The sequence below is a fragment of the Theropithecus gelada genome, chromosome 2 (genome assembly GCF_003255815.1).
Source record: "Theropithecus gelada isolate Dixy chromosome 2, Tgel_1.0, whole genome shotgun sequence".
NCBI lineage: Eukaryota > Metazoa > Chordata > Mammalia > Primates > Cercopithecidae > Theropithecus > Theropithecus gelada.
Window position 1 is genome coordinate 109992256 of NC_037669.1, and position 25154 is coordinate 110017409.

The following is a 25154-nucleotide window of genomic DNA, read 5'->3' on the forward strand; positions in this document are numbered from 1 at the left end:
ATACAGGCTATGACAGATTATAGGCATATCTAGGGAGGTAAAGGAAGGCAAAAGTTTTTAAAGGTAAAATGAGTAAGTTTACCTAAGTTGTTTAAAAATAATAACCCTTGGCTATAGGAATCAATAAGGGTAGTGTCAGTCCAAGGTTGATCAGTCAGTTACTGGGCAGATATCTTTGTAGAAGGGTTTTTGTGCAAGGTTGCAGTGGTCTTTATGCAAGGCTGTGGTTCTGGCAGTGTCTCTTGGGATAGCTCTTGTTATTGGGCAAATATGTGTGAGAACTCTGTCTTCATGGCCTTCCCTAGCTCAATTTTGTCAGGGTTTGACACAAGTGATTCCATTTTGATTTTGACAACTTTTACAAATCTGTAGATCGCTTTGAATAGTATGAACATTTTAACAGTATTAATTCTTCCAACCCATGAACACAGGATATCTTTATGTCCTCTACAATTTCTTTCATCAATGTTTTATAGTTTTTAGTGTACAGATCTTTTTCTTCCTTTGTTAAATTTATTCCTAAATATTTTATTCTTTTTGATGCCATTGTAAATGGGATTGTTTTCTTGATTTCTTTTTTTGGATTGCTTGTTGTAAGTGTATAGAATATAACTGGTTTTGTATATTGATCTTGTATCCAGAAACCTTGCTGAATGTGTCTGTTCTGAGAGTATTTGGTGGAGAGTTTAGGGTTTTTGCAAAGGTCCTTAATGAAAAAGAAAATTTGTATCTTGGATTTTCTGTTTTCATAATTTCGATTAATAGTAAAATGCAGTTTACTGTTGATTAACAGTAAAATGTAGTTATTAGGAGTCTGATGTATTAGAATCTTTTGAGATTTTTCAAATCCAATTAAACTTATAATTCTTATGAGCACATATATATTAGCTTATCTTGACTTTGGGGATGTGCTCTTTCTGAGCAGGTCTAGTGATATTAGACATTTCTGCATTTACTTTCAACACATATATGTTCTCTATAATTTTCTAGGATTATACAACAAAGCCGATTACAATTTGGTATCAGATCAGTATGGAAATCTGTTTATATATTAAATATAAGAAAATGGCTACTATTTTTGTGGGTGTGATGTAGGTTAAAACTTAAAGTAGGCAGAATAAAACTCAGAAATGAAATTAAGTTATAAGATACAGAGTAAATATATAATTTCTGTCTGTTAACTAATAAATAGCTGGATTCTTTAAAAGCCACTGTGAATAGAACTTCCAGTGATTTAGAAGCTCTGAGGAAAAATATTTCCAAGATAAAGAAGGACATTCATGAAGAAACAGCAAGGTAAGAAAAAAGCTATTTAAATATGTTTATGATTAATTCTACTATATCTAGAAAATTATTAAATATTTAAGACTACTTGTTGGTTAAATAACTGTAAGATTTTAGCTACTACTTTTTTTTTTTTTTTTTTTTTTTTGAGATGGAATCTCACTCTGTTGCCCAGGCTGGAGTACAGTGGTGCGATCTCAGCTCACTGCAAGCTCCGCCTCCCAGGTTCATGCCATTCTCCTGCCTCAACCTCCCGAGTAGCTGGGACTACAGGTGACTGCCACCACACCCAATTAATTTTTAATTTTTTGTAGTTTTAGTAGAGACAGGGTTTCACCATGTTAGCCAGGATGGTCTCGATCTCCTGACCTCATGATCCGCCCACCTTGGCCTCCCAAAGTGCTGGGATTAGAGGCGTGAGCCACCGTACCTGGCCAGCTACTACATTATTAAACCTAAAAAAATTTTACTCATATTTTCATCACAAAGACTCAGTAGCCATATTTTTATGGTCTATTAAATATGTAGTGGTAATAAAAAGGTTTACAGCAAAAAACCCCTTCAAGTTATACAAATAAATATTAGGATAAACTATTATTTGTTTGTATTAAATGCTTTTTAGGCACGTTTTCTATCTTGTGATAAACCTTCTTCAGGTTACAAAAAACTAAAAATCATAATGAGAAAATACAAACAAAATTAAAGGAGATAACTGAGAAAACCATGTCTGTAGAAGAGAAAGCTACTAATTTGGAAGATATGCTAAAGGAGGAGGAAAAAGATGTGAAGGTAAAGTTTAGTTTTAATTTTTTTTAAATCATAGAAAATTTAGCAACAGTAAATTAATTAGACTCAGGATCAGAGGACGAGGAGGTCTTGTGAGAAGCTCTGCTTTTTGGTATGATCACATTTATAATCTGGTTTTGGACTTTTGATGCATTGCTTCTGAAGTTATTCTCAGTCTCCTCTCTTCTTTTCTTCTTCTTCTTCTTTTTTTTTTTTTTTTGAGACGAAGTCTCGCTCTTGTCACCCAGGCTAAAGTGCAATGGCAAAATCTCAGCTCACTGCAACCTCCACCTCCCAAGTTCAAGAGATTCTCCTGCCTCAGCCTCCCGAGTAGTTGGGATTACAGGTGCCTGCAACCATGCCCGGTTAATTTTTGTATTTTTAGTAGAGATGGGGTTTCACCATGTTGTCCAGGCTGGTCTTGATCTGCCTGCCTCGGCCTCCCAAAGTGCTGGGATTACAGGTGTGAGCTACTGCACCCGGCCAGCCTCCTCTCTTCTTAAACTACTAATTTTGATGTCTTTGTATTTATTTAGTTTTTATTTTATTTTATTATTATTTTTTTGAGACTGAGTCTCACTCTGTCCCCCAGACTGGAGTGCAGTGACATGATCTTAGCTCACTACAACCTCCGCCTCACAGGTTCAAGCGATTCTGCTGCCTCAGCCTCCTGAGTAGCTGGCATTACAGGCACGTGCCACCACACCTGGCTAATTTTTGTATTTTTAGTAGAGATGGGGTTTCACCATGTTGGCCAGGCTGGTCTCAAGCTCCTGACCTCAAGTGATGTACCTTCCTCCACCTCCCAAAGTGCTGGGATTACAGACATGAGCCACCATGCCTGGCTTGGTGTCTTTTTAAAAAAGTAGCTCCCCCACTGTGCCCTGGATTCCATTCCTTCCCAAAGCCTACTGTATCTGTGTCCCTGCCATCATCCATATATCTATTAGTCTATTGCATATAAATAGCTTGAAAAGTGGCTTTGTTTTACAACTGATTTCTACATGATTATCACTGTTTTTTTTGTAATCAAATTCCCATCATCATCTACATTTCTGATTTGTACTTCTTCATCATCTACTATCTCTTTAACCCCTTAAAATCTGGCAAATTTTCTTGGTAAATTGCCTTTGAAATGTTATCACTTCGCTAACTCTACTGGCACCCTCTTCTACCTCAGTCTTTTTGGCATGTTGATGGCATTAAAGCCAATTTTTGAGGAGCTGGAAAAGGCTGGTGCAACATTTCCTCTTTGAAAACTTCAAAGTGAACTATAAGTGTGAACTTTAAGTGTGACCTGACACTACTTCTTGCTTTTACGCATTTCGGGGGGCTGAAAAACGGGTAGTTGAAGATGGTGGCAAAATCTCCCAATATGAGGCTTATATCTCATCTGGCTCCGCTTATATTTGGATGGGATCCAACTTCCTCAGTGTGCTGTAAAATTTCTAAGTAATAAAATCATGCTGCAGTCTTCACATGAATGGTATTCAAATTACACATTATTTTTCAAAAGTTTTGGTGTTTTTTTCCTAAGAGCATGATTCCCTGTAACAGATGATATGTATTAGTAGTTATCAGAAACTTGTAAACATTGTGAAATTTATATGAAATAGACCTTTTCATCACAGAGAATTAAAAACTTCAGACATTTTTGAAGAACTAGCTAAATTAGAAAAATTAATATTAGTAGCAGGGTGTACTGATTGTTTTTTCAGCAGGGCTGTGTTCATAGTCTTGGGGTTTTCTTCATTGCTGTTGGTTTTTGTTTGTTTGAAAAAATCCCAACCCTATCTTTTTTGGAGATATACTGTGTTATTCACCACTAAGCATTGACTTTAAAATTTTGCCAGGCAATCTTTGAGAAGATCTTAAGTCCATTGAAAATTGTCTATTATATGTAAAATAATGCATTGAATATCAGATTATATTTCTTGTTTATGCGAATATTTAAATGTACCAGTCACAGACTTGTTTTGTGTCATATTCAGGTTTGTTGGTTGCTAAAGGAAAATATGCTTATTTGGGTGTAAGATCACAGAGGCAAATTATTTCTGCATTTAAGAATGATAATTTTCAATTGATCATGGCATGGTAGATCAATTTAAAGCCTAGAACACACTGGTCGTGAGGCTTCCAGGACCAGACAGGTTTGCTTCCTGAGAGAGGAGCAGTGGGATGGGGGACTCATTTCTATTTCCTAGAGCTGCACATGGTAGAGAGGCCAACTAGAGGCAAAGAGTGAGTGACAGGTAGTTCCTGTAGTGTGCTGGGGCCAGCTCCTACCAGCTTACAAGAGCCAATAGTTAAATTTTTAGAAATTTTCCTAAATACACCTATGATTAAAAATGAAAATATATAAAATCACAGTTAAATAAATGGCATTTACAAAAAAAGTAATACATACTCAGCACTCATTACTTCCAAATATTTTATTATTCTGTGCTCTTAAGGTTACTTATGTCTGTTTTATCTGTATGTTGGAAATAGCACAAAATGGTCTGCTTCTGTGAATTTCTTCCCAACTCTGCCTTTAGTGGAATCATGTTAGTAGCATGAAATTGGCCATAGTGGGAGTATTTATACCATGGAAATCAGATTCTCCCCCTAGCCTCTCATCTCCTGGAGAGATGATGGTTAAACATTTACCTGCTTACCACTGGATAGTGCCTGAAAGGTGGGAGATTGAATGACGTGATTTCTTCTCCATAGCACCCTCAAGACTTTAGTAAACTCTGTGAATGTACAGGCTGTATGTTTCCAGTGGACTTTATTTTTTGAGGAAATCAGTGGAATGGCCAACTGCTAGGCTAGGGGAGCATGGGATGAAATTAAGATGACAGGTCAAGGTGTATGACACAGGTATAAAAACTACCCTAGTCTACTAGAATAGAGTAGACCATAAGAAATGTTAGGGACTTGTTAAAACTGTGGGAAGAGCTTTATCTTCTAAGGGGCTAAAATGGTGGAGGGTTCAAATTTATTTGAGTTTCTAAGTTATTATGTTCATATGAAATACAACATTTCAGTATATTTAATTTCATTAATCACTTCCTTATTATCAGGAAGTAGATGTTCAACTGAACCTCATAAAAAATGTGCTGTTTAAGAAAGCTCAGGAGTTACAGACTGAGACAATGAAAGAAAAAGCGGTTTTATCAGAAATTGAAGGAACTCGTTCCTCTCTGAAACATCTCAACCATCAGTTACAAAAACTGGATTTTGAAACCTTGAAGCAGCAAGAAATTATGTACAGTCAGGTAGATATTATTTTATGAATATCTTCCATATTGATTTATTACAGTTGTGATGGTCAAGATACACCATGTTCTAATAAAACAAAGAATTCTAAGTACTCTTGTGGAGGACAGACAGATGCTGAAGGTGAGACATCATGTTAGTTCAGTAGTAGGGTGAGGGAGCCTTAAAAGTTATTTTTTTCCTCTCAGTCTGAAATAAACAGGCAAGAGGAGAGAGAACTCTAGTTAGAGTGAGAACGTTGTTTTAAAGGAACCTGAGACATTTGCATCCAGAGTAAAACAAAAGAAGGCCTGAGATATCTGAAACTGAGAAAAAGTGTATGTTGATTCTTAGTTATGCACCACCACCCTCACTCCCATGCTAATAGAGTAAAAGCATTTTTTTTCAGTTTTTCCTTATTTTGTTCTATTTATATATTTGTGTTAATGTCTTATTATTCTCCATCCCTACATCTTAATTTTCTCATCTAATACATATTCTTAGTTTTTAAAAATTACAGATGTTAAAATATAATATTAAGAATAATTAATTAGATGTTATTTGAACTTTTCATGGCTAACAATTAGTGACTACCTGTTTTGTATCCCTTAGATAATGTGCCCTCAGGAATCCCAATTCATGTAAATCCAGTGAATTTACTGAGACTCCATCATGGTAGTATGATAAACGTCCCCCAACTTTGTCATATTTTCAGAAGATTATTTCTGTGTCTATCATGGACCTTGATTGTTGAGATACAGTTTATTTTTGTTCCTCTTAGAGTGAAAAGGATTTTATCCTGAATGACTGAAAAACTAAAGTGACTTTATTACATGATAATGCCCAGTCCAAACTCATAAGAAAGTATTCACTTTGTTTTTACACTTATAGAAATGCTTTTGTTTGCTTCTTTGTAATAACTTTTTTTTTTTTTTAACTGTAACAGGATTTTCACATTCAACAAGTGGAACGGAGAATGTCACGGTTAAAGGGAGAAATTAATTCAGAAGAAAAACAAGCCCTTGAAGCAAAAATTGTTGAACTTAAGAAGTCTTTGGAAGAGAAAAAATCTACATGTGGCCTTTTGGAAACACAGATCAAGAAGCTTCATGTAACTTAGCCAAAATACATTTTATGTTTCAAATATCCTAGTCATTCTGTTTTAAGACTTGTTCCTAAGACTACTTTGAATAGGGTGATTGCCAGTCTACACACATATATAACAAGTGTATGAACAATGTTCTTATTTTTGTGCTATTAGTGTGTAATGTTACCATTGATGATGCATTTAGTATATGCTAAATATTGTATGACATGCCTCTAGTATTTTATTTCATATAATTCTTACAAATGTGAGGAAGATACTATTATCTGTTTTATAGAGTAAGTAATTTGTCCAGGTTATACAGCTAGTACACAGAGAACTATGATTTGACCCCTCCTGCATTTGACTTCTAAATACTCTTAAAGAGTACACTGTTTAGAACATTGATAAGTTCTAGTTTTCTATTTTATAACTGCCATAAAAAATAGCTTGATTGCCCTTTGTCTTTAAAACACCATCTAAAAAGAAACTGCTCTTTAATGAGTCAGCAGTTGTTATTCAAATCTTTACTTAGTTATAATATTTGAAATGATTGGATTCTGTTAATAAAGTAAGAATGTCTTCATCTTTAGGAATTTTATTATGTTTATTGTAATATAAAAACTGTGTTAAAGTTTGACTAGAGAGTAAAAGTGAGAGACTGAGCATGGACCTGAATGGGGTGAGAACTTAACAGGGTCTAAATGTTATTTACCACTGGAAAGACTATTGATGTATCCTCTGGTGGTTATAAAAAGAATTGCCCTATCCTTGAGGGCTACAAAAGGTGGAGAGGTATTACTTATTTTTTTCTCTTATTTTAAGAAGACAAAATTTTGGTTTGGAGTAGTTTGTAGTCTGATGAAATATTTTAAAATGGTTATCTTTGCTTAGTGGGGAAAAACACCGGTTTTTGGATCAGATAGAACTAGTTTTAAATTTCAAGGCTATACCACTACTACTATTTTAACTTTTCTGAGCTCTAGTTTACTCGTCTATTAAATGGGGGAAAATTTTTATTTTAGGACATTTGGGAGAATTAGAAGCAATTTATATCTTAGCACAATACTTTAGTAGGTACTCAGTATGTGGTATTGTTTTGATTATTTAGAATATGAGAATATTAATGCTATACAATGTTAGAGGTATGACTTTGTTCCTTGCCCCTGGCCTGGAGTGTGTCTGTTTTGCTGTGTGGGGATGGTTATAGTTCTTCCCCCTTTGAACTACTCTGACTGCTCCCTCTATCATACCACTGTCAAGTGCTTATGCCTATTCCAACTCTGGTTTTAACAGAGAGGTACGTAAATTAATAGAAATGTAAGTGAATTAATAAATTATATTAAAGCTAGTTAGCCTTTGGTCATTATGAAGAGCTGCTCTTTTCAATAGTAGCAACAGATTGTAAAGTCATCCTGTATGCCCTCTCACATGCCACTCCATCTAATTTTACATACAGAAACTAGTTTCTTCAGGTTGAAAATCACATTGTTTTAACTCTTTTTCTCAAATTTAATTTCATAAAATCACATTTTTATGCAACAAATTTCCTTCTTACTATCTTGCTGAAATCTTAGGTCCCGATACTTCAGAGAAATACAGGCAATTAAAAAGACAGGAGAGGAGGAACTGATGGAGGGAGGAAGAGAGAGAAAGAGATCTTGGAACTGGAAAGTTCAGATTCAGGAAACAAGGGAATAAGAGCATAAACCTTATTCTGGGTTCTGGGTGGAAAGAGAGATATAAATAGGTATAAAACTAGAAAACTGGTATCTGCGTATGTATGATCTATTTATGCATATGATGGAATTGGATCTAACCAAACATTTTTCTCTTTAGCAATATGCAGTTTTGTATGTAATTTAATAATAGCTGACATTTACAGGGAAGTTCTATGTGTCAAGCACTGTTATACACACGCTTTGACAGTAACATCTTTAATCTTCACAATAATGCAGGAAGGTAGGAACTGTCCTCATCTCCATTTTAGAGATGAGGAAACTGAGGAAGAGTACATCATACTAGGGTCAGATGGCTAGTATGTGATTAAGGCCATCTGATTCTAAGAGCTGGTACTCTTAAACAGCACCCTATGCTTTCTCAGACTGTTGATGTCCTTACTATCTGGGACTTGCATAGAATCAAACAATGAACTCCAGTATGGGAGTGGTGAACCATGTAATGAGCCAGTGTATGCTCCCATCTCCTCATAAATGGCAGTCCCCTAACACAGTCAGCCCTCTGTATCCACAAGCTCCACATCTGCAGATTCATCCAACTGCAGACTGAAAATACTAAAAAAAAAATGGGTGATTTGCGTCTGTACTGAAAATGTACAGACCTTTTTCTTGTCATTATTCCCTAAATGATATAGTATAACAACTATTTATATAACATTTACATTTTATTACATAAGTAATATAACGATAATTTAAATTATACAGGAGGATGCGTGTAGATAACATGCAAACACTGCTATTTTATATAAGGGACTTGAACATCCATACCTTTTGGTGGTGGTAGTGCTGTTGTCCTGCAACCAATCCCCAGAGAATACTGAGGGATGACTGTGATTCATTAGGTTGAACTGGAAGTATATATTTCCTAGAATTACTGAACTCATACTAAATCCAAAACATCAATTGATGATAAAAATGAAAATGTTCCTATGTGACTATCCATGTATATTATATTAGAGACATAGCAGGAAGAGAGATAATAAAACATAGGATTATTATAAATATCTGAGTATATAATTTATGTAAGATACATATGATACAGTATGTATTTAATACTTTTGTTAATATTTAAAACATACATTTATATATCTTTTTTCTTTTTGCAGAATGATCTTTATTTTATCAAGAAGTCATATAGTAAAAACAGTGAAGAAAAACAGTCCCTTATGACCAAAATAAATGAACTAAACCTTTTCATTGACAGATCACAGAAAGAACTTGATAAAGCCAAAGCTTTTAAGCAGGTGCAGTAAAATTGTATGCATATATAGTATTGAAAACCATGTTTCCATGTTAATCATAGACAAATGAAAAAATATAGCAAATTATGAAAAAGAAAATGTCACTATAATCATTATACCCAATATAAACAGTGTTAAAGTCTGTTATTTCCCTCCAGTCTTTTAAGAAATTTGGCTTTTCATGTTGTATTTAAAAAACTTCTATATATCACATGTATCCTAAAACATTATTCAAAAACATATTTGAAGGCTTTCTATAAGTCCATTGCATGAAGTTACCATAGTATATTTAACCATCCCCTATTTTTTAGATTTTTGTTTCTTTCCAATGCTTGGCTATTGTAATAGTACTACATGTATAATGCAGTTGTTCAATTAGTTGTTCATTGTATAGTTCTATTCAGTTAGTTCCTTTGGATAAATTCCTAGCTATATAATTATGGTTCAGAAAGAAATGAATATTTTTAGTGTCTCAAAACTATTTTTAAGCCCAATTCTCTACTAGAGGGTACCTACCATTAATACTCCTATCAGTAGTGTGTAAGCATTCTATTTTATTCACTACCACTGAGGCTGGATGTCCTAATTTAGAAAATTGTTGCCAATTTGATAGTCAAACATGGTATCTCTTTGTTTTAGTCTGCATTTTTAAAATTGGTGGTTTAAAAATATTTTAATGATAAATTTTCAAACATTTATGTTTAAATAAAAATGTTTAAAACACTTTTCTCTGTTATGTCATGTTCCATATTTTTTTTTCTTTGGAGCTCTAGTTTGTATTCTTGGCCCAGTTTTCCACTGGGAGGTTTACATATATAAATTATAAAAAATTTTCATATGTAAAAATATTATCTGTCATAAATATTGTAAACATTTTCACCATTTACTTTTACATTTTTATTCAGTGTTTGTGACATAAAAGTTGTTTTAAACATCAAATCTTTTAGTTTTATTTTCTTTTTAATTTTTATGCTTAGAAACTTCTTGGTTACACTACAAATCACACAAATGTTTACTATTTCTAGTAGTTACATTGATTTCATCTCTTAAGATTTTTCATTCATCTAGAATATATTTTTGGTGCACGTGAGATGTAAGTATCTAATCTTTCCAAATGAAAAGCTATGTTTATGAAACAATAAAATCTTACATTCTGGAGTGTTTTTCTTCTGGGGTTTCTATTCTGAAAATTGATTAATATGTGTACTCTTATGTCTTAAAATAAAAATATATTTCCACATTATTTTGTGAGATTCAGAGTATAAAAATGGCCATTCATAGGGCTTTGTGTTTTTGGGATAGTGTAAGTTTAATTTCAGGAATAACTTCTTCCCTTTGTTTTTTATAATAGCAAAGCTTGACTTTAAAATTGAATTATAAAAAAGATTTGGAATAACTATAAACCCTTTTCTTAAAAAAAAAAAGGCTATGACTCTGATCAATTTAATTTTAGCCCTAGTTAATATCTTAGTCAATGGTTAAATTAGAAAAATATATATTTTCAAGTTTTACTTATATAGCCATAAAAGGAAAAATATTTTGGTTTTGCAATAAAAAATAATTTCAATATTTGACCATTTTGTTATGTTGATAGGATTTGATGATAGAGGACAGTCTTTTAAAACTTGAAGTTAAGCGTACTCGAGAAATGCTTCACAGTAAGGCAGAAGAAGTTCTTTCCCTAGAAAAAAGAAAACAGCAATTATACACAGCAATGGAAGAGCGAACTGAAGAAATTAAGGTTCATAAAACAATGCTTGCATCACAAATAAGATATATTGATCAAGAACGGGAAAACATAAGGTAATTTTTAGTTTTAAAACTGCTGAGGAATTAAAAAAAAAGTGAGGGTGATGTCAGGAGAACTGGCTGTGCATCTTTTTCATATTCATTTGAAATGGCTTTTCATGTAAGAAAGACATAGGGCATGTTATAGCCATAAATCTAGGCTCTTCTTTTGGTTAATTCTTCATTCTTTAGGCTGTCCCTTTTACATTAAGATCACTAATCTACTTGGAATTACTTTTTATGTATGGTTTTTGATAAAGTCCAATAACATGTCTTTTTAAAAATAGATATTCAGTAGCTGCATCTATTGAAGTGATTTTACCATAGAGATTTTGTACATCTTTTATAAGATTATTTCTGGCTACATGTTTTTTCTTTAATGTTACTGTCAATTTCATTTTTGGTTTGTTGCTGGAAAGTAGAAATGCAGTTAATTTCTGCATATTAAGTATTCAGCAACCTTGCTTAACAATCAATCTTGTTCTAACAATCAGTAGATTCTACTTTTCTATAAACTGTATTTCATTTATATTATTTTCAAATAATTATGTTTTATTTCTTGCTTCCCAATCTTTATAACTTTTCTTTTTTCCCTAGTTCAATACTGAAGAGCAGTGTTGATTACAGGTATACTTGTCTTGTTACCTGATCTCAAAGGGAAAGCTTTCGTTGTTTTTGCATTAAGTATAAGGTTTACTGTTGTTTATTTCTATTTTTTAGATACCTTTTACCATATTAAGTGAGCTCCTATCTATTTTTATCCTTTACTAAGAGGTTATTTTGTTTAATCAAGAATGGATGTTGACTTTTATTATATGCTTTCTCAGCACTTATTGACAAGATGTAGCTTCTTCAATCTGTTAATGTGTTTAATCATAGTGATCAATTTTTCAGTCAAACCAACCTTACATTCTAAAATAAACCCAACTTGTCTGTTTCATATTGTCTTTTGCATACATCTAGATTTTGTTAGAGAATATTTTAATACAATTTTTGCATCTATGTTCATGCGTACAAATGACCCATAATTCTCCTTGCTCTACTGTCCTTGTCAGGTTATCAGGCTATTAAGGTTATATTAAGGTTATGTCTGCCTTCATAAAATGACTTTTGTGTATTTCTTATTTTTCTGTACATGGAATATGTTTCTAAGAGAGTGGAATTATATCTTTGTCTTTCAAAGACCTCACTGGAAAAAAAAGCCACTGGGAACCCGAAGTTTTCTATGGGGGAACATTTTCAACTATTGGCTTATATACTGGTTATAGGACAATGCAGATTTTGTATTTATTATTGATTCTGTTTTGGCAAATTATATTTTTTCTCTAGGAAAAATTTTCTATATTTAAATTTTCAAATTTATTGCCAGTTATTTATAATTTATAAATTATGAACAGTTGTTTATAATTTTATTATTTAATAGTTGTAGTATTTTTAGAGATGACTTCTTTTATATTCCTGACATTGGTTATTTGTGCATTCTTTTGGGGTAGGATAATTCTCACAAGTTAATCAGTTTTAACATTATTTGGAAAGAATCTTAGGTATCTTCTACTGTCCATTATTTCATTAGTTTCTGATCTTGCCTTTACTACTTTTTCTTTCTTTTATATGGGTTTTTAATGTTCTTTTCCTAAATTCTTCAGATGCTTAGCTTATTAATTTTCAGCTTTGAAGTCTGAAAAAAAACCCTCTGAGTATTATATTAGCTGCATCCCACAAAAAATTAATACTGCCATTTTTTTCTTTTTTGCCTTTCCTGTCTTTCAATTGTCATAGACTTTACTTTTTGAACTTTATTGAGGTATACTTGAGATATATAAGTTGCACATATTTAAAGTGTACATTCGATAGGTTTTAACATATGTAATATACCAGAGAAACCATCACCACCATCAAGATAAGGTATCCGTCACCCCTACAAGTTTCCTTGTGCCCCATTGTAATTCCCTTCAGTCCTTCCCCAGTGTTTCTCTCTCCAGACAACTGATCTGCTTTTCATCCATATAGTTCGGATTGCATTTTCAAGAGTTTTATGTAAATGGAATCCAATAGTAGGTCTGCCTTTTGTCTGGCTTTTTTCATTCAGCATAATTATTTTGAAATTCACCCATGTTGTGTATATCCATATACATTCCTTTTTATCAGGGGTTGACACACTTTTTCTCTAAGAGCTAGGTGAGTAACTTACAGTTCCTTGCAGGCCATATGGTCTTTATTTTTTAATTTTTTCCTAAAATTTTATTTCAATAATTTTTGGAAAACAGGTGGATTTTAGCTACACAGATAAGTTCTGTAGCAGTAATTTCTGAGATTTTGGTGTATATGAACCCAAGCAGTGTACAATGTACTCAAAGTCCTTTATCCCTCAGGTCCCTCTCACATTCCACCCCCTACAAGTCCCCAAAGTCCATTTTATCATTTTTATGCTCTTCCATCCTCATAGCTTAGCTCCCGTTTATAAGCGAGAACATAACAATATTTGGTTTTCCATTCCTGAGTTACTTCACTTAGAATAATGGAGTCCAACTCCATCCAAGTTGCTACAAATGACATAATTTTGTTTCTTTTTGTGGCTGAGTAGTATTCCATAGTGTATTTTCTTTATCCACTTGTTGGTTGATTGGCATTTAGGCTGCTTCCAGTCATTGTTTTAATAACTCAACTTACTCAACTCTGTCATTATGGACTGAAAGCAGCCATGACAATATGTCAAAAAACAAGCATGGCTATTTTCCAATAAAACTTTATGAATATTGTAATTTTAAATTTTCATGAAATAGAATTCTTTTATTTTTCTAATCACTTAAAAATTTAAAAGTCATTCTTTGCTTGTGGGCTATCCAAAAACAGGTGGCAGGCAGGATGCTTTGCTGACCCTGGCTTTCTCTGGTTAAATAGCAGTATTCCATTGCACGTGTTTACTCCAGTTTGTTTATACATTTACCTGCTGATGGACATTTGAGTTCTTTAAAATTCTTAGCTATTATAAACAAAGGTGCTATGAACATACATGTTCTTGGTGTATGAATATATGCTTTCTTTTCTCTTGGATAAATACTTAGGAGTAAAATTGCTGGATCATGTGGTAGGTATATATTTAACTTTTCAGGAAACATTAAGAAATTGCCATGTATTCATTATTTCTGTCTTTCCAGCTTTTCATTATTTTTACTGAATTTTGTTTTGCCTTTTATTTGGAAAGTAAACATTCTAATTTTAATTATTTTGTTGGTTATTCTTAGATTTAAAAGAAACTTTAATCATTTCTATATGAATATTGAAAATTGATTAGTTTCTATTATTTTCCCCTTCCTAAAAATACTACTTTTAGCATCTTTTACCTCTTCTTTTCCTCTTCCCATCTTTCACATATTGTTGAAATACTGATGATAGTCTCTTGCTATTGTTTTTAATATTATGTCTTTACTTTTTAAAAAACTCCTTAATGTGCACTAAGCTGTAGATACAAATGTCAGCAATAATTTAAAATTACCTATGTGTTTTGTTTCTTGATTTAATTTTTTTTTTCATGTATCCCTTGTCATCATTCTATTTTCTTGGATTTCATTTCATTTTCTGGAGTATGATTTTGAATGTTTTTTCAAACTGATGTTTTCTGAAACTTTGCAGTCCTTGTATGTTTAATATATATTTATTCTCCCTTAAACTTGAATGTCAGAACATTGTAAAGCATTGACTACAGTGTTGTTTATGAGAAGTCTGATTATAGATTAATGACATTTATTTTGTAGGGAAACTGGGCTTTGTTTTCTTTCTGGAAGCTTTGGGACACTCTATCCTTGGTGTTTCATAATTTTCTTGTATGTTTCTGGGTGTTTTGTCATTTTAAAGTTTCTCTTGCTTTACCCTTCCTGGGTGAACTCTTTCAGTGATTTAAAAAAATATATATCTTAGGTTCAGGGGTACACGTGCAGGTTTGTTATACAGGTAAACTTGTCATGGGGGTTTGTTATACAGATTATTTCATTACCCAGGTACTAATCCTAGTACCCAATAGTTATTTTTTTTGTTTCTATCCCTCCTTTCACTCTCTACCCACCAACAGGTCCCAATGCCCATTGTTTTCCTCTTTGTGTCCATGAGTTATCATTTAACTCCCACTTATAAGTGAGAATGTGCCGTGTTTGGTTTTCTGTTCCTGCATTAGTTTGCTAAGGATAATGGCCTCCAGCTCTATCCATGTTCCCGTGAAACACAGTATCTTATTCTTTTTTATGTTGCATTGTATTTCATGGTGTATATGTGCCACGTTTTTAAAATCTAATCTGTCACTGATGGGTATTTACTTGATTCCATGCCTTTGCTACTGTGAATAGTGCTACAATGAACATTTGTGCACATGTGTCTTTATGGTAGAATGACTTATATTCCTTTGGTATATACCCAGTAATGGGATTCCTGGGTTGAATGATACTTCTGCTTTTAGTTTTTTGAGGAATCACCACATAGCTTTCCACAGTGGCTGAACTAATTTACATTCCCAACAATATTGTATAAGCATTCCTTTTTCTCTGCAACCTCACCAGCATCTGTCATTTTTTTTTTTTGACTTTTTAATGGTAGCCATTGTGACTTGTGTGAGATGGTATCTGTGGTTTTGATTTGCATTTTTCTAATGTATGTTGAGCTTTTCTTCATATGCTTTTTGGCACATGTAGGTCGCCTTTTGAAAAGTGTTCATGTCTTTTGCTCACTTTTTAATATGGCTGTATTTTTTTCTTGTAAATTTGTTTAAGTTCCTTATAGATGTTGGATATTAGACCTTTATCAGATGCAGAGCTTGCAAAAATTTTCTCCCATTTTGTAGGTTGTCTGTTTTCTCTGTTGATAGTTTATTTTGCTGTGCAGAAGCTTTTCAGTTTTAATTATATCTATTTGTCACTGTTTTTTTTTTTTTTTTTTTTTTGTGATTGCTTTTGGCATCTTCATTATGAAATCTCTGCCTTTTTCTCTGTCCAGAATAATATTGCCTAGGTTGTCTTCCAGGGTTTTTATAGTTTTGGGTATTACGTTTAAATATTTTATCCATCTTGATTTTTGTATGTGGTGTAAGAAAGGGGTCCAGTTTCAATCTTCTGCATATGGCTAGCCAGTTATCCCAGCACCACGTATTGAATAGCAAATCCATTCCCCATTGATAGTTTTTCTCAGTTTTGTTGAAGATGAGATGGTGGTAGGGATGCAGCCTGATTTCTGGGCTCTCCTGCTGCATTGGTCTGTATGTCTGTTTTTGTACCAGTACCATGTTGTTTTGGTTACTGTAGCCCTGTAGTGTACTTTGAAGTTGGGTAACGTGATGCCTCAAGCTTTGTTATTTTTGTTTAGGACTTCCTTGGCTACTCAGACTCTTTTTTGGTTCCATATGAATTTTAAAATGTTTTTTCCCTAGTTCTACAAAAATGTCATTGGTAGTTTGACAGAAATAGCATTGAATCTGTAAGTTGCTTTGGGCTGTATGGCCATTTTAATATTGATTCTTCCTATCCATGAGAAATCAGCTTTCTGCTGATTTCCTTGAGCAGTGTTTTGTAATTCTCATTGTAGAGATCTTTCACCTCCCTGGTTAGCTGCATTCATAGGTATTTTATTCTTTTTGTGTTGTGTAATGGGATGGCGTTCCTGATTTGGCTATTGGCTTGGCTGTTGTTGGTGTATAGGAATGCTGGTAATTTTTATATGTTGATTTTGTATCCTGAAACTTTGCTGAAGTTTTCTATCAGCTGAAGCAGCTTTTGGGCTGAGACTATGGGGTTTTCTAGATATAGAATCACGTCATCTGCAAACAAGGATTTAGATGCTCTTTCATTCTCTTGCCTGACTGCTCTGTCCAGGACTTCTGATACTATGTTGAGTAAGAGTGGTGAGAGAGGGCATCCTTATGCTAGTTTTCAAGAGGAATGCTTCCAGCTTTTCTCCCTTTACTATCGTGTAGGTTTGTCATAGATGGCTCTTATTATTTTGAGCTATGTTCCTTCAGTACCTAATTTATTGAGACTTTTTAACATGAAGAGGTATTGAATTTTATCAAAAGTCTTTTCTACATCTATTAAGATAATCATGTCATTTTTGTCTTTAGTTCTGTTTATGTGATGAATCAAATTTATTGATTTGTGTATGTTGAACCACTGACAGCTTGCCCCATGCACCTTGAAAAGCCACAGGCACTCAATGTCAGCCCATGAAAGCAGCCACAGGGGCTGTACCCTGAAAAGCCACAGAAGCAGAGCTACCCAAGGCCTTGGGAGCCCACGCCATGTATCAGTGTGCCCTGGATGTGAGACATGGAGTCAAAGGAGATTACTCTGGAGCTTTAACGAGTGCCCTGCCAGGTTTTGGACTTTCATGGGGCTTGTGGCCCCTCTGTTTTGGCCAACTTCTCCAATTTGGAACAGGAACATTTACTCAATGCCTGTACCCCCATTGTATCTTGGAAGCAACTCACTTGTTTTTTATTTTACAGGCTCATAGATGGAAGGGACTTGCTTTGTCTCAGATGAGACTTTGGACTTGGACTTTTGAGTTAATGCTGGAGTAAGACTTTGGGGGATTGTTGGGAAAGTATGATTGGTTTTGAAATGTGAGGACATGAGATTTGGGAGGCACCAGGGGCAGAATATGGTTTGACTCTGTGTCCCCACCCAAGTCTCATCTCCAACTGTAATCCTATGTCGAGGGAGGGACGTGGTGGGAAGTAATTGGATATTGGTGGTGGTTTCCCCAGTGCTGTTCTCATGACAGCAAGTTCTCACGAGATCTGATGGTTTAAAAATGTTTGGAAGTTTCCCTCTCTTGCTTTCTCCTGCTGCCTGGTAAAGATGCTGCTGCTTCCCTCTTGCCTTCCATCATGATTCATGATTATGTTTCCTGAGACCTCCCCAGACATGTGGAACTGTGAGTCAATTAAATCTCTTTTGTTGTAAATTATCCAGTCTCAGGTAGTATATTTATAGCAGTTTGAAAATGGACTAATACAATGGTTATTCCTTTAACTGTGGTGTAGACTGAGTACAGTCAACAGACTTCTTTTCTGGATGTTTTCACAGGGCCAAGGCTTTGTGTGGGGTCTTTATTTGTAGCTGACTTCTTATCTTTGGTTTCACAGGAGGATATGTTAGGAAGTTATTTTTGGTGTTGAAGCTTTGGGGTGTGATCCAATAGGTGGTGCTTAGGTGTAGTGGTCAGTAGGTAGGCTCTTGCTTGGCTGTGTGGCTCCTCTATATTTCCTCACAGTTGCATCATGCTCTTTCTCAATGCTCTGTAAGTGTGGGCTCCTCTCTCACCTGAGTGCTGGCTGTAGATCATGGCTTGGTGCTACTGGGCTGCCCACCACAGCTCTGGGGTGATCTCAGGGTTTATGTTTCTTTCCCAACTTGGAGGCAGCAGAGGAAGGTACCTTAGTAATGGTTGTGGCTGAGGGTCTTTTGGTTGTCTCCTGAGGGCTTCATCCCAGAGAGTTGCAGGTCAGCAATCACTGAGTGCAATAAAGCCAGGATGAGGTGGTCTGTGCTATGGGCCCAAGCTGGGGACACCCTGCCTGGTGATGAGCAGTAGGGGTTTATGTGATCCATGGGAGATGGACTGGCTTCCTCTGCTTGGGTGGATTACAGCTTGTTGCAAATACAGATGAGGTACTTAGGGTCTTTGCTCCTTGGTTAATCTGAGGATAGCTGGGGTAGTACCACTGCAGAGCCAGTGGCAGAGGCTTTTGGTTGCCCCTGGCGGTTCTACCTCTGAGAAGCATTTAGCTGCTGTTACTGGTAGTGTTCAGCTGGTGGGGTAGGAGGCTGTAGTGCTGGTGTGAGCTTGTGGCTTGCTGGGGAGCGAGTACGGAGTTAAGGGAGTCGGGATAAGACAGTGGTGTCTTTTCTGCATGGTGCCTGTAGTGTGCTGTAAGCTCAGGCATAGTCCTCAGGTTGTTTTCCCCCCAAATCAAGGGCAGCAGGGATAGAACTGCTGCTGTGGTCGTGGCAGAGGGGCTATCATATGCCTCAGGGAGTCTCCAGCAAACTCCAGTCCACTACCAGTGGGTATGCTCAGCCATGGGTGGAGCGACCGTTCTGTGGTCACGGGCTGGGGTCCCTGTCTGGTGAAGAGTCGGGATGGGGGTTCCCAGGGAAGAGAGGCTGAACTCCTTTCTGTGTGGTTTCTTTTAGTTATTTCATTCAAGTTTTTCTTCAGGTCAGAATATTTTTCTATTTAATTTTTTTCTTACCATCATAGTCTCTGTTTTCTCCATTTGTTGCTCACTTTTAGTAGACTGTGTTGGCCCTTTTAGGTCTGTCCTCCAGGTTTGTTTTTTCTACTTGTATTTTACTTTCTCAGATATTCTTTCTCTCTCCCTATTTCCCTCTCCTCTGCCTCATCTCCCCCCCTTGTCTCTCTCTCCAGATTGCTCATTAAATCTTTATTCTTCACTGCTCTTACATTGAAAACGAAAACTTATTTGCAAGCACTGTTGTTCTTTCATTAGTCCTTTATTTTCATAGCAGCCCATCTTGTTTTATGGGTGTTTTTGGAATCAATATCCTCTTCTCTTTTAGAGGGTACTAATTAGAAGACTGAACATTGTCTTCTATGCATTATCTGTTAATCTCATGTCTGTTCTTTGTTCATTTTGTTCATTTATGCTGTTTGCTTTCCATAAATGTTTGATGGTCCTTTGTTTTGTTAATATTAATAAATTCTTATTAATTGGTGGATATTGGCAGCTAACTGGTAAGGGTTTCCTCTGCAATTAAGCGGATTTCTGGTTTTCTCCAACAGATTACTCCTCTAAATAGGAGGGCTGATTGTAGGCTCTGAGCTAGTTTGTCCTGTAAAGAGCATAATAGCTATTAAGCAGGGTTAGGATTTCATGGTTACAAAAAGTTAGGAAGTGTTTGAGTGATGAACACTTCCTCTCATTCCTAAGTAGAACTGCCTTTCTTTTTCATTTACTTCCACTGTTGGGGAAGCCTAGACTTACTTCATGTTTTTACCTCTTTCTCTAGCTTCAACATGTATGCTAGGAACTGTGGTAACTTTCTGGTTATCACGGGAGCAGAAAGCATTCCTGGCATTTCTGTATGCTTTGAGGGGTTGAGGGGAATGGCCCAGAGGTGTTGATTATAGCCTCACAGATCACTCTTGTTCTTTTTCTTATTTCTGAGTTTGATTTTTTTCAGACTTCTTTGGTGGAAAATGGCTTCTGCTTCTGCAGTGGTCTTCCATGTTTGTATCTATTTTTTTTTTTCTATTAATCTTACCCCATCTGTTTCCCATGAATTCATGAAAAAATATTGTACCTTTCTGGTTCTCAGAACTGCTATGTTGCTGTTTTTTTTTTTTTTTTTTTAATCTTTTTTTTTATTTTAGAAAGGAAGAGCAATATACTATGACTGGTCCATAATCTTGAAGTCCAGCAAGGTTTTATGATCACATACAGGATGAGTAAATATTTTCTGAGGAAATGAGTGATAATTTAAAATAAGAAAAACTGTAACTTCTGACACTATTTAAACATATTTTACCATGAGTTTTCTCTAGCAGTAGAAAAACGGGTAGGTTGAGGATTTCTTTTTCATCATGATAGCTTACTTTCATGAGTTTGTGGCAGGCAATTGTGTCACTCTCCATATTGCCATGCATATGTTAAGATTACTAAGTTCTAAAAAATAGCTCAAAAATATAAATTTACTAAAATAAAAGGAGAAATTAACCAATAGATTTAAGAATCTGAATCTGAATGCTGGAAGACAATTCTCAACCGCCCTGTTTGCACTATCTTTTTAAAGACGTTTGAATAGCCAACAGCCTCAGAAACTAGAGGTAATATCTCCTTCTGGAGCAAAAATTAGGCATGTTTGCTTATTCCCCACTATAAAATATTTGGGTTACCTAGGCTTGAGATTCCTCAGCTGTGATGCAAATCTACCATGTGCAGCATCCACCTGAGCCCCTTCTTGCCCCCATGGGATGTAGGGAGCCAGGGGAACCAATGGCTATGTCATGAGAAATAAAGTCCTTTGTCTCTGAAACAGGAATCGTGTCTTTTGCCAGCAAAAGACACAGTGAAACTGTGGCAGGCTAACTTGTCAGCTTTCAAGTAGGGTAAATATCAGATCCTTCACACTGAATTATTAAAATGTGAGAACAAATTTAAGCTGTTTTAGTAGTAACACAAATCCAAATGTCTTCAATAAGAACACCTGATAGTCCTTTAAAAATTTAAAAGTATGTTATTCATTTCTCAGTGTTTTTTTTTTTCTTATTAGCACGGAGTTTCATGAGCGGCTAAGTAAAATTGAGAAGCTGAAGAATAGATATGAAATTCTGACTGTCGTTATGCTGCCTCCTGAAGGAGAAGAGGAGAAAACACAGGCCTATTATGTAATAAAGGTAATTTTAATTGATTCACAGTTATGATGGTATGTTTTCTTTGTTAACTCATTCATTGTAATCCTCTAAACAAAATAAAAAACAAAAAAACAAAATTGCAACTTTCCCTCCATGAAATCTAGCAACTATTTCACTTAGTTAGGGCCACTGTTACACTTAACAAAGGCCAAAACATTCATTCCTAAATGGAGATACTGAAAGCGCTATTCATTCTATATACCTCCAGTCTGTGAGGTCAAGCACTGCCCTCTGATTCCCAAAACTTACTGCGAACTTGCTCCAGAACTCTTCCTCTTTTGAGTTCAGGTCATTCTACTTGACCATTCTTTGACACTTTTTTTTTTTTCTATTATTTGTGGCATGTCATTTCCCCTAGTCAAGATTCGTAATCTTTTTAAGACCTATTACCACTCTAAGGGTCTTTGGTATGCATGTGACAACCTGTTCAACACTTGAGGCTTAAAGTTTCCTTGACTTCACTATAGCCACCCACTCTTATGCCACACCCTAGCTGGACCTTAGCATTTCTTGGAGCTACACCACTTCTGAATTTTAAACTCCAGTTTACCATTATAGTCCTGGTAAGGCAGCTGTTCAGAGAAGAAGAGGGCGCTTCCCTGCCCTCATATTATAGGGAGACAGACCAGGTGAATCTGTTTTTTTTTCCCGATGTTTGACAGTAGTCTGTCATCCCATGGTTATCTTTAACCCATAAGGGGAAATTCATTAAGTGATGTGGAATTGAGTGCTATTCCCTTTCTAAGCACTGGTATAGTCATTTTTCCCATGTAGAAAATACCCTGAACAGGAGTAATTTCCTTTATAGAAAGGTCTAGGATATTTCTCAAAATGCTACAAACAAGGGATGGAACTTGTAACTTTGACTCATTTCCCTGTACCCTACACGAATAGGGGTGAGATGATCTTCCAGTTCATACCTTCAGAGAATGGCTCTTGTAGATGCTATCTCCATTTGACTTCTACCAACTTAATTAGCCAAATTTTCTCCTGTAGCTCTTCTTCAAATCTGCCCCTAACAAATACAGCAAGTATGGTATGCCTGTTACTTTGTTTAAAATTCTGCCTTTCCTATGAGAAATCAGTCCCAGCTCTCAAAATGTTCTTATTACTTGTCAGTCTGTAATACCTCAGGCTTCTGCCTAAATACGACTTTTCTCCTCTCAGGTTTTAAAAGTTCCTGAAGGATAAAGGGTAGGTTCTTTTTAGGTGTTGGGAAATAGGGAGATGTTGCAATTCCAATTAAGTTTCTCTACCAAGTGGTGTGATGGGTTACCTAAAAGTACTGGTGTTAAGTGTGCCTTTGTCCATATCCTACCACTGCTTGGACAGGTGTCCAGGAGTAAGCTACTTAACCGTGTGAGGCCTAAGTTTCCTCACTTGGAAAATGAAACAGGTAATACTGTTACTTTTGTTGGGAGAAATGAGAAAATACATGTAAAACCCTTGGGATGGTGTCTGGCACAGAACGAGTCCTCAATAAATGTTAGTTATTATTGTTATTACTGTGATGATGCTGATTAACCTAACTCAAAGGAAAGCAGGCACATTTTATATGAAGAATATTCCTTCTGTTTACAGTGAAAGTGCTGGATAAATATCAGAATAATGATTATGTTAAATGAACTGAGGCTATCAGTGACTTCCTCAATGTCCTGATGCTGTATTTCTTATCTTCCATCTTATCTGGGATCCACAGCTTGGCACACAGTTATTCCCATTTTTTTGTTGTTGTTGTATAGCATATTTACACTTTTTACTGATAACACTTCACAAGTCTCAGATGTGTAAAAATGAAACTTAATAACTAAACTCAGTCTAGCTCGTATCAGGAAAAATTATGGCCTGAAAAATAGAGAAAAGCAAACCATGGGTGCAATGATGCCAGTGCAGGGTGAAACCAAAGTGCTGGCATTTTCTAGTGGGCCCTCCAGGTATTATCTGATTCTACAGGAGTGCACACCTTCGACTCTCGACTAACTTATTTTACAACTCTGTAGGTATAGATAACTTGTAGACAACTGATAGTAACACAAGTGATTCTTGCTGCTAACAATGTAAATGAATTTTGGCCAGCAGAAATACAACTCTGCTCTGTAGAAAAGATAACCCAAGCATTAAAGTTTATTACACTAAAATATATTAATATGTTTTGCATCTACCAGCAAATTCACTTAAGCATTTCTGATTCTACATGTCTATAATATAAAATCTGTTCTTCATATTCTTCTTTGAAATAGTCTAAACATCTTACTGGCTCTTCATTAACAAGTTAAATAAAACCTTTAATAAATGTTCATTTCATATTTGTATGAGAATTTTTAACTATTTGAAAATAGTATCTTGGCATTTTCACTGCTGGGAAAAACCTTGCCAATTAGAAGTTAATTTTTGTTTTTTCAATGTAAATCTGTTTTTCAATGTAGCGGATTCTGTTTCTTGATGTAGTAGATTTAGGATTTAAATATAATCAATTCAAAATTTTTTCCCTTCCCTATCCTTCTTATGTTACCTACAAAGGGATCTCTCCTGATGGATACATATATTGTTTACAAACACATATTGTTTATGACTGTAATAGAAATTTGATTACAATGCTAACCACTGTTGTCTTTTCTGAATGTTGTGGATTAGGCCTCAGCAAAACTATACACTACAGCCAAATGCTGCCCACCACTTGTCTTGTAAATAAGTACTGGGAGACAAAATACACTTATTCATTTATACATTGTTATGGCTGCTTACATGCTACAATGACAGAATGAAGTAGAATGGCCCATAAAGTCTAATTACTATCTGGCCCTTTACAGACAAAGCTTGTCAAGCCTTTTTATTAGTTTCTGAGGGCTGCTGTTACAAAATACAATAAACTAGATGGTTTAAACAACAGAAATATATGTCTCGGGCAGGGCGCAGTGGCTCACGCCTGTAATCTCAGCACTTTGGGAGGCCAAGGCGGGTGGATCACAAGGTCAGGAGATTGAGACCATCCTGGCTAACACGGTGAAACCCGGTCTCTACTAAAAACACAAAAAATTAGCCAGGCGTGGTGGCAGGCACCTGTAGTCCCAGCTACTTGAGAGGCTGAGGCAGGAGAATGGCATGAACCCAGGAGGCAGAGCTTGCAGTGAGCCGAGATCGCGCCACTGCACTCCAGCCTGGGCAACAGAGCAAGACTCTGTCTCAAAAACAAAAAAAGATAAAGGCGTTGATAAGGTTGGTTTCTTCTGAATGCTATGAAGAATAACCTGTTCTATGCCTCTCTCCTAGCTTCTGGTGGTCTGCTGACAATCTTTGGTGTTCCTTAGTTTATAAATGCATCACCCTGAAATCTGCCTTCATGTTTACATGGTGTTCCTTCCTGTGTCTCTTCATATAGTTTTCCCTCTGTCCAAATTTCCCATTTTAATAAGGACACCAGTTATATCAAATTAGGACCAACCGAATGACCTCATTTTAACTTGACTATATCTGCAAAGACCCTATTTCCAAATAAGGTCACCTTCTGGGGTACCACAGGTTGGGACATCAACATAACTTCTTATAAGGGACACAGCTCAACCCATAGCTCCT

At 35.5% G+C, this 25154-nt stretch overlaps 1 protein-coding gene across 1 annotated transcript in view; it reads left to right on the forward strand.

Annotated features, from left to right (window-relative positions):
* Positions 1-25154, forward strand: part of CCDC39 (coiled-coil domain containing 39) — a 57994-nt gene that overhangs the window by 22708 nt on the left and 10132 nt on the right. Inside the window, exons 8-14 of the mRNA XM_025376951.1 lie at positions 1193-1296; positions 1941-2073; positions 5136-5330; positions 6257-6421; positions 9240-9377; positions 10969-11177; positions 21440-21563. Of these exons, the coding sequence (XP_025232736.1) occupies positions 1193-1296; positions 1941-2073; positions 5136-5330; positions 6257-6421; positions 9240-9377; positions 10969-11177; positions 21440-21563 (1068 nt within the window). The remainder of the gene's footprint in view (positions 1-1192; positions 1297-1940; positions 2074-5135; positions 5331-6256; positions 6422-9239; positions 9378-10968; positions 11178-21439; positions 21564-25154) is intronic.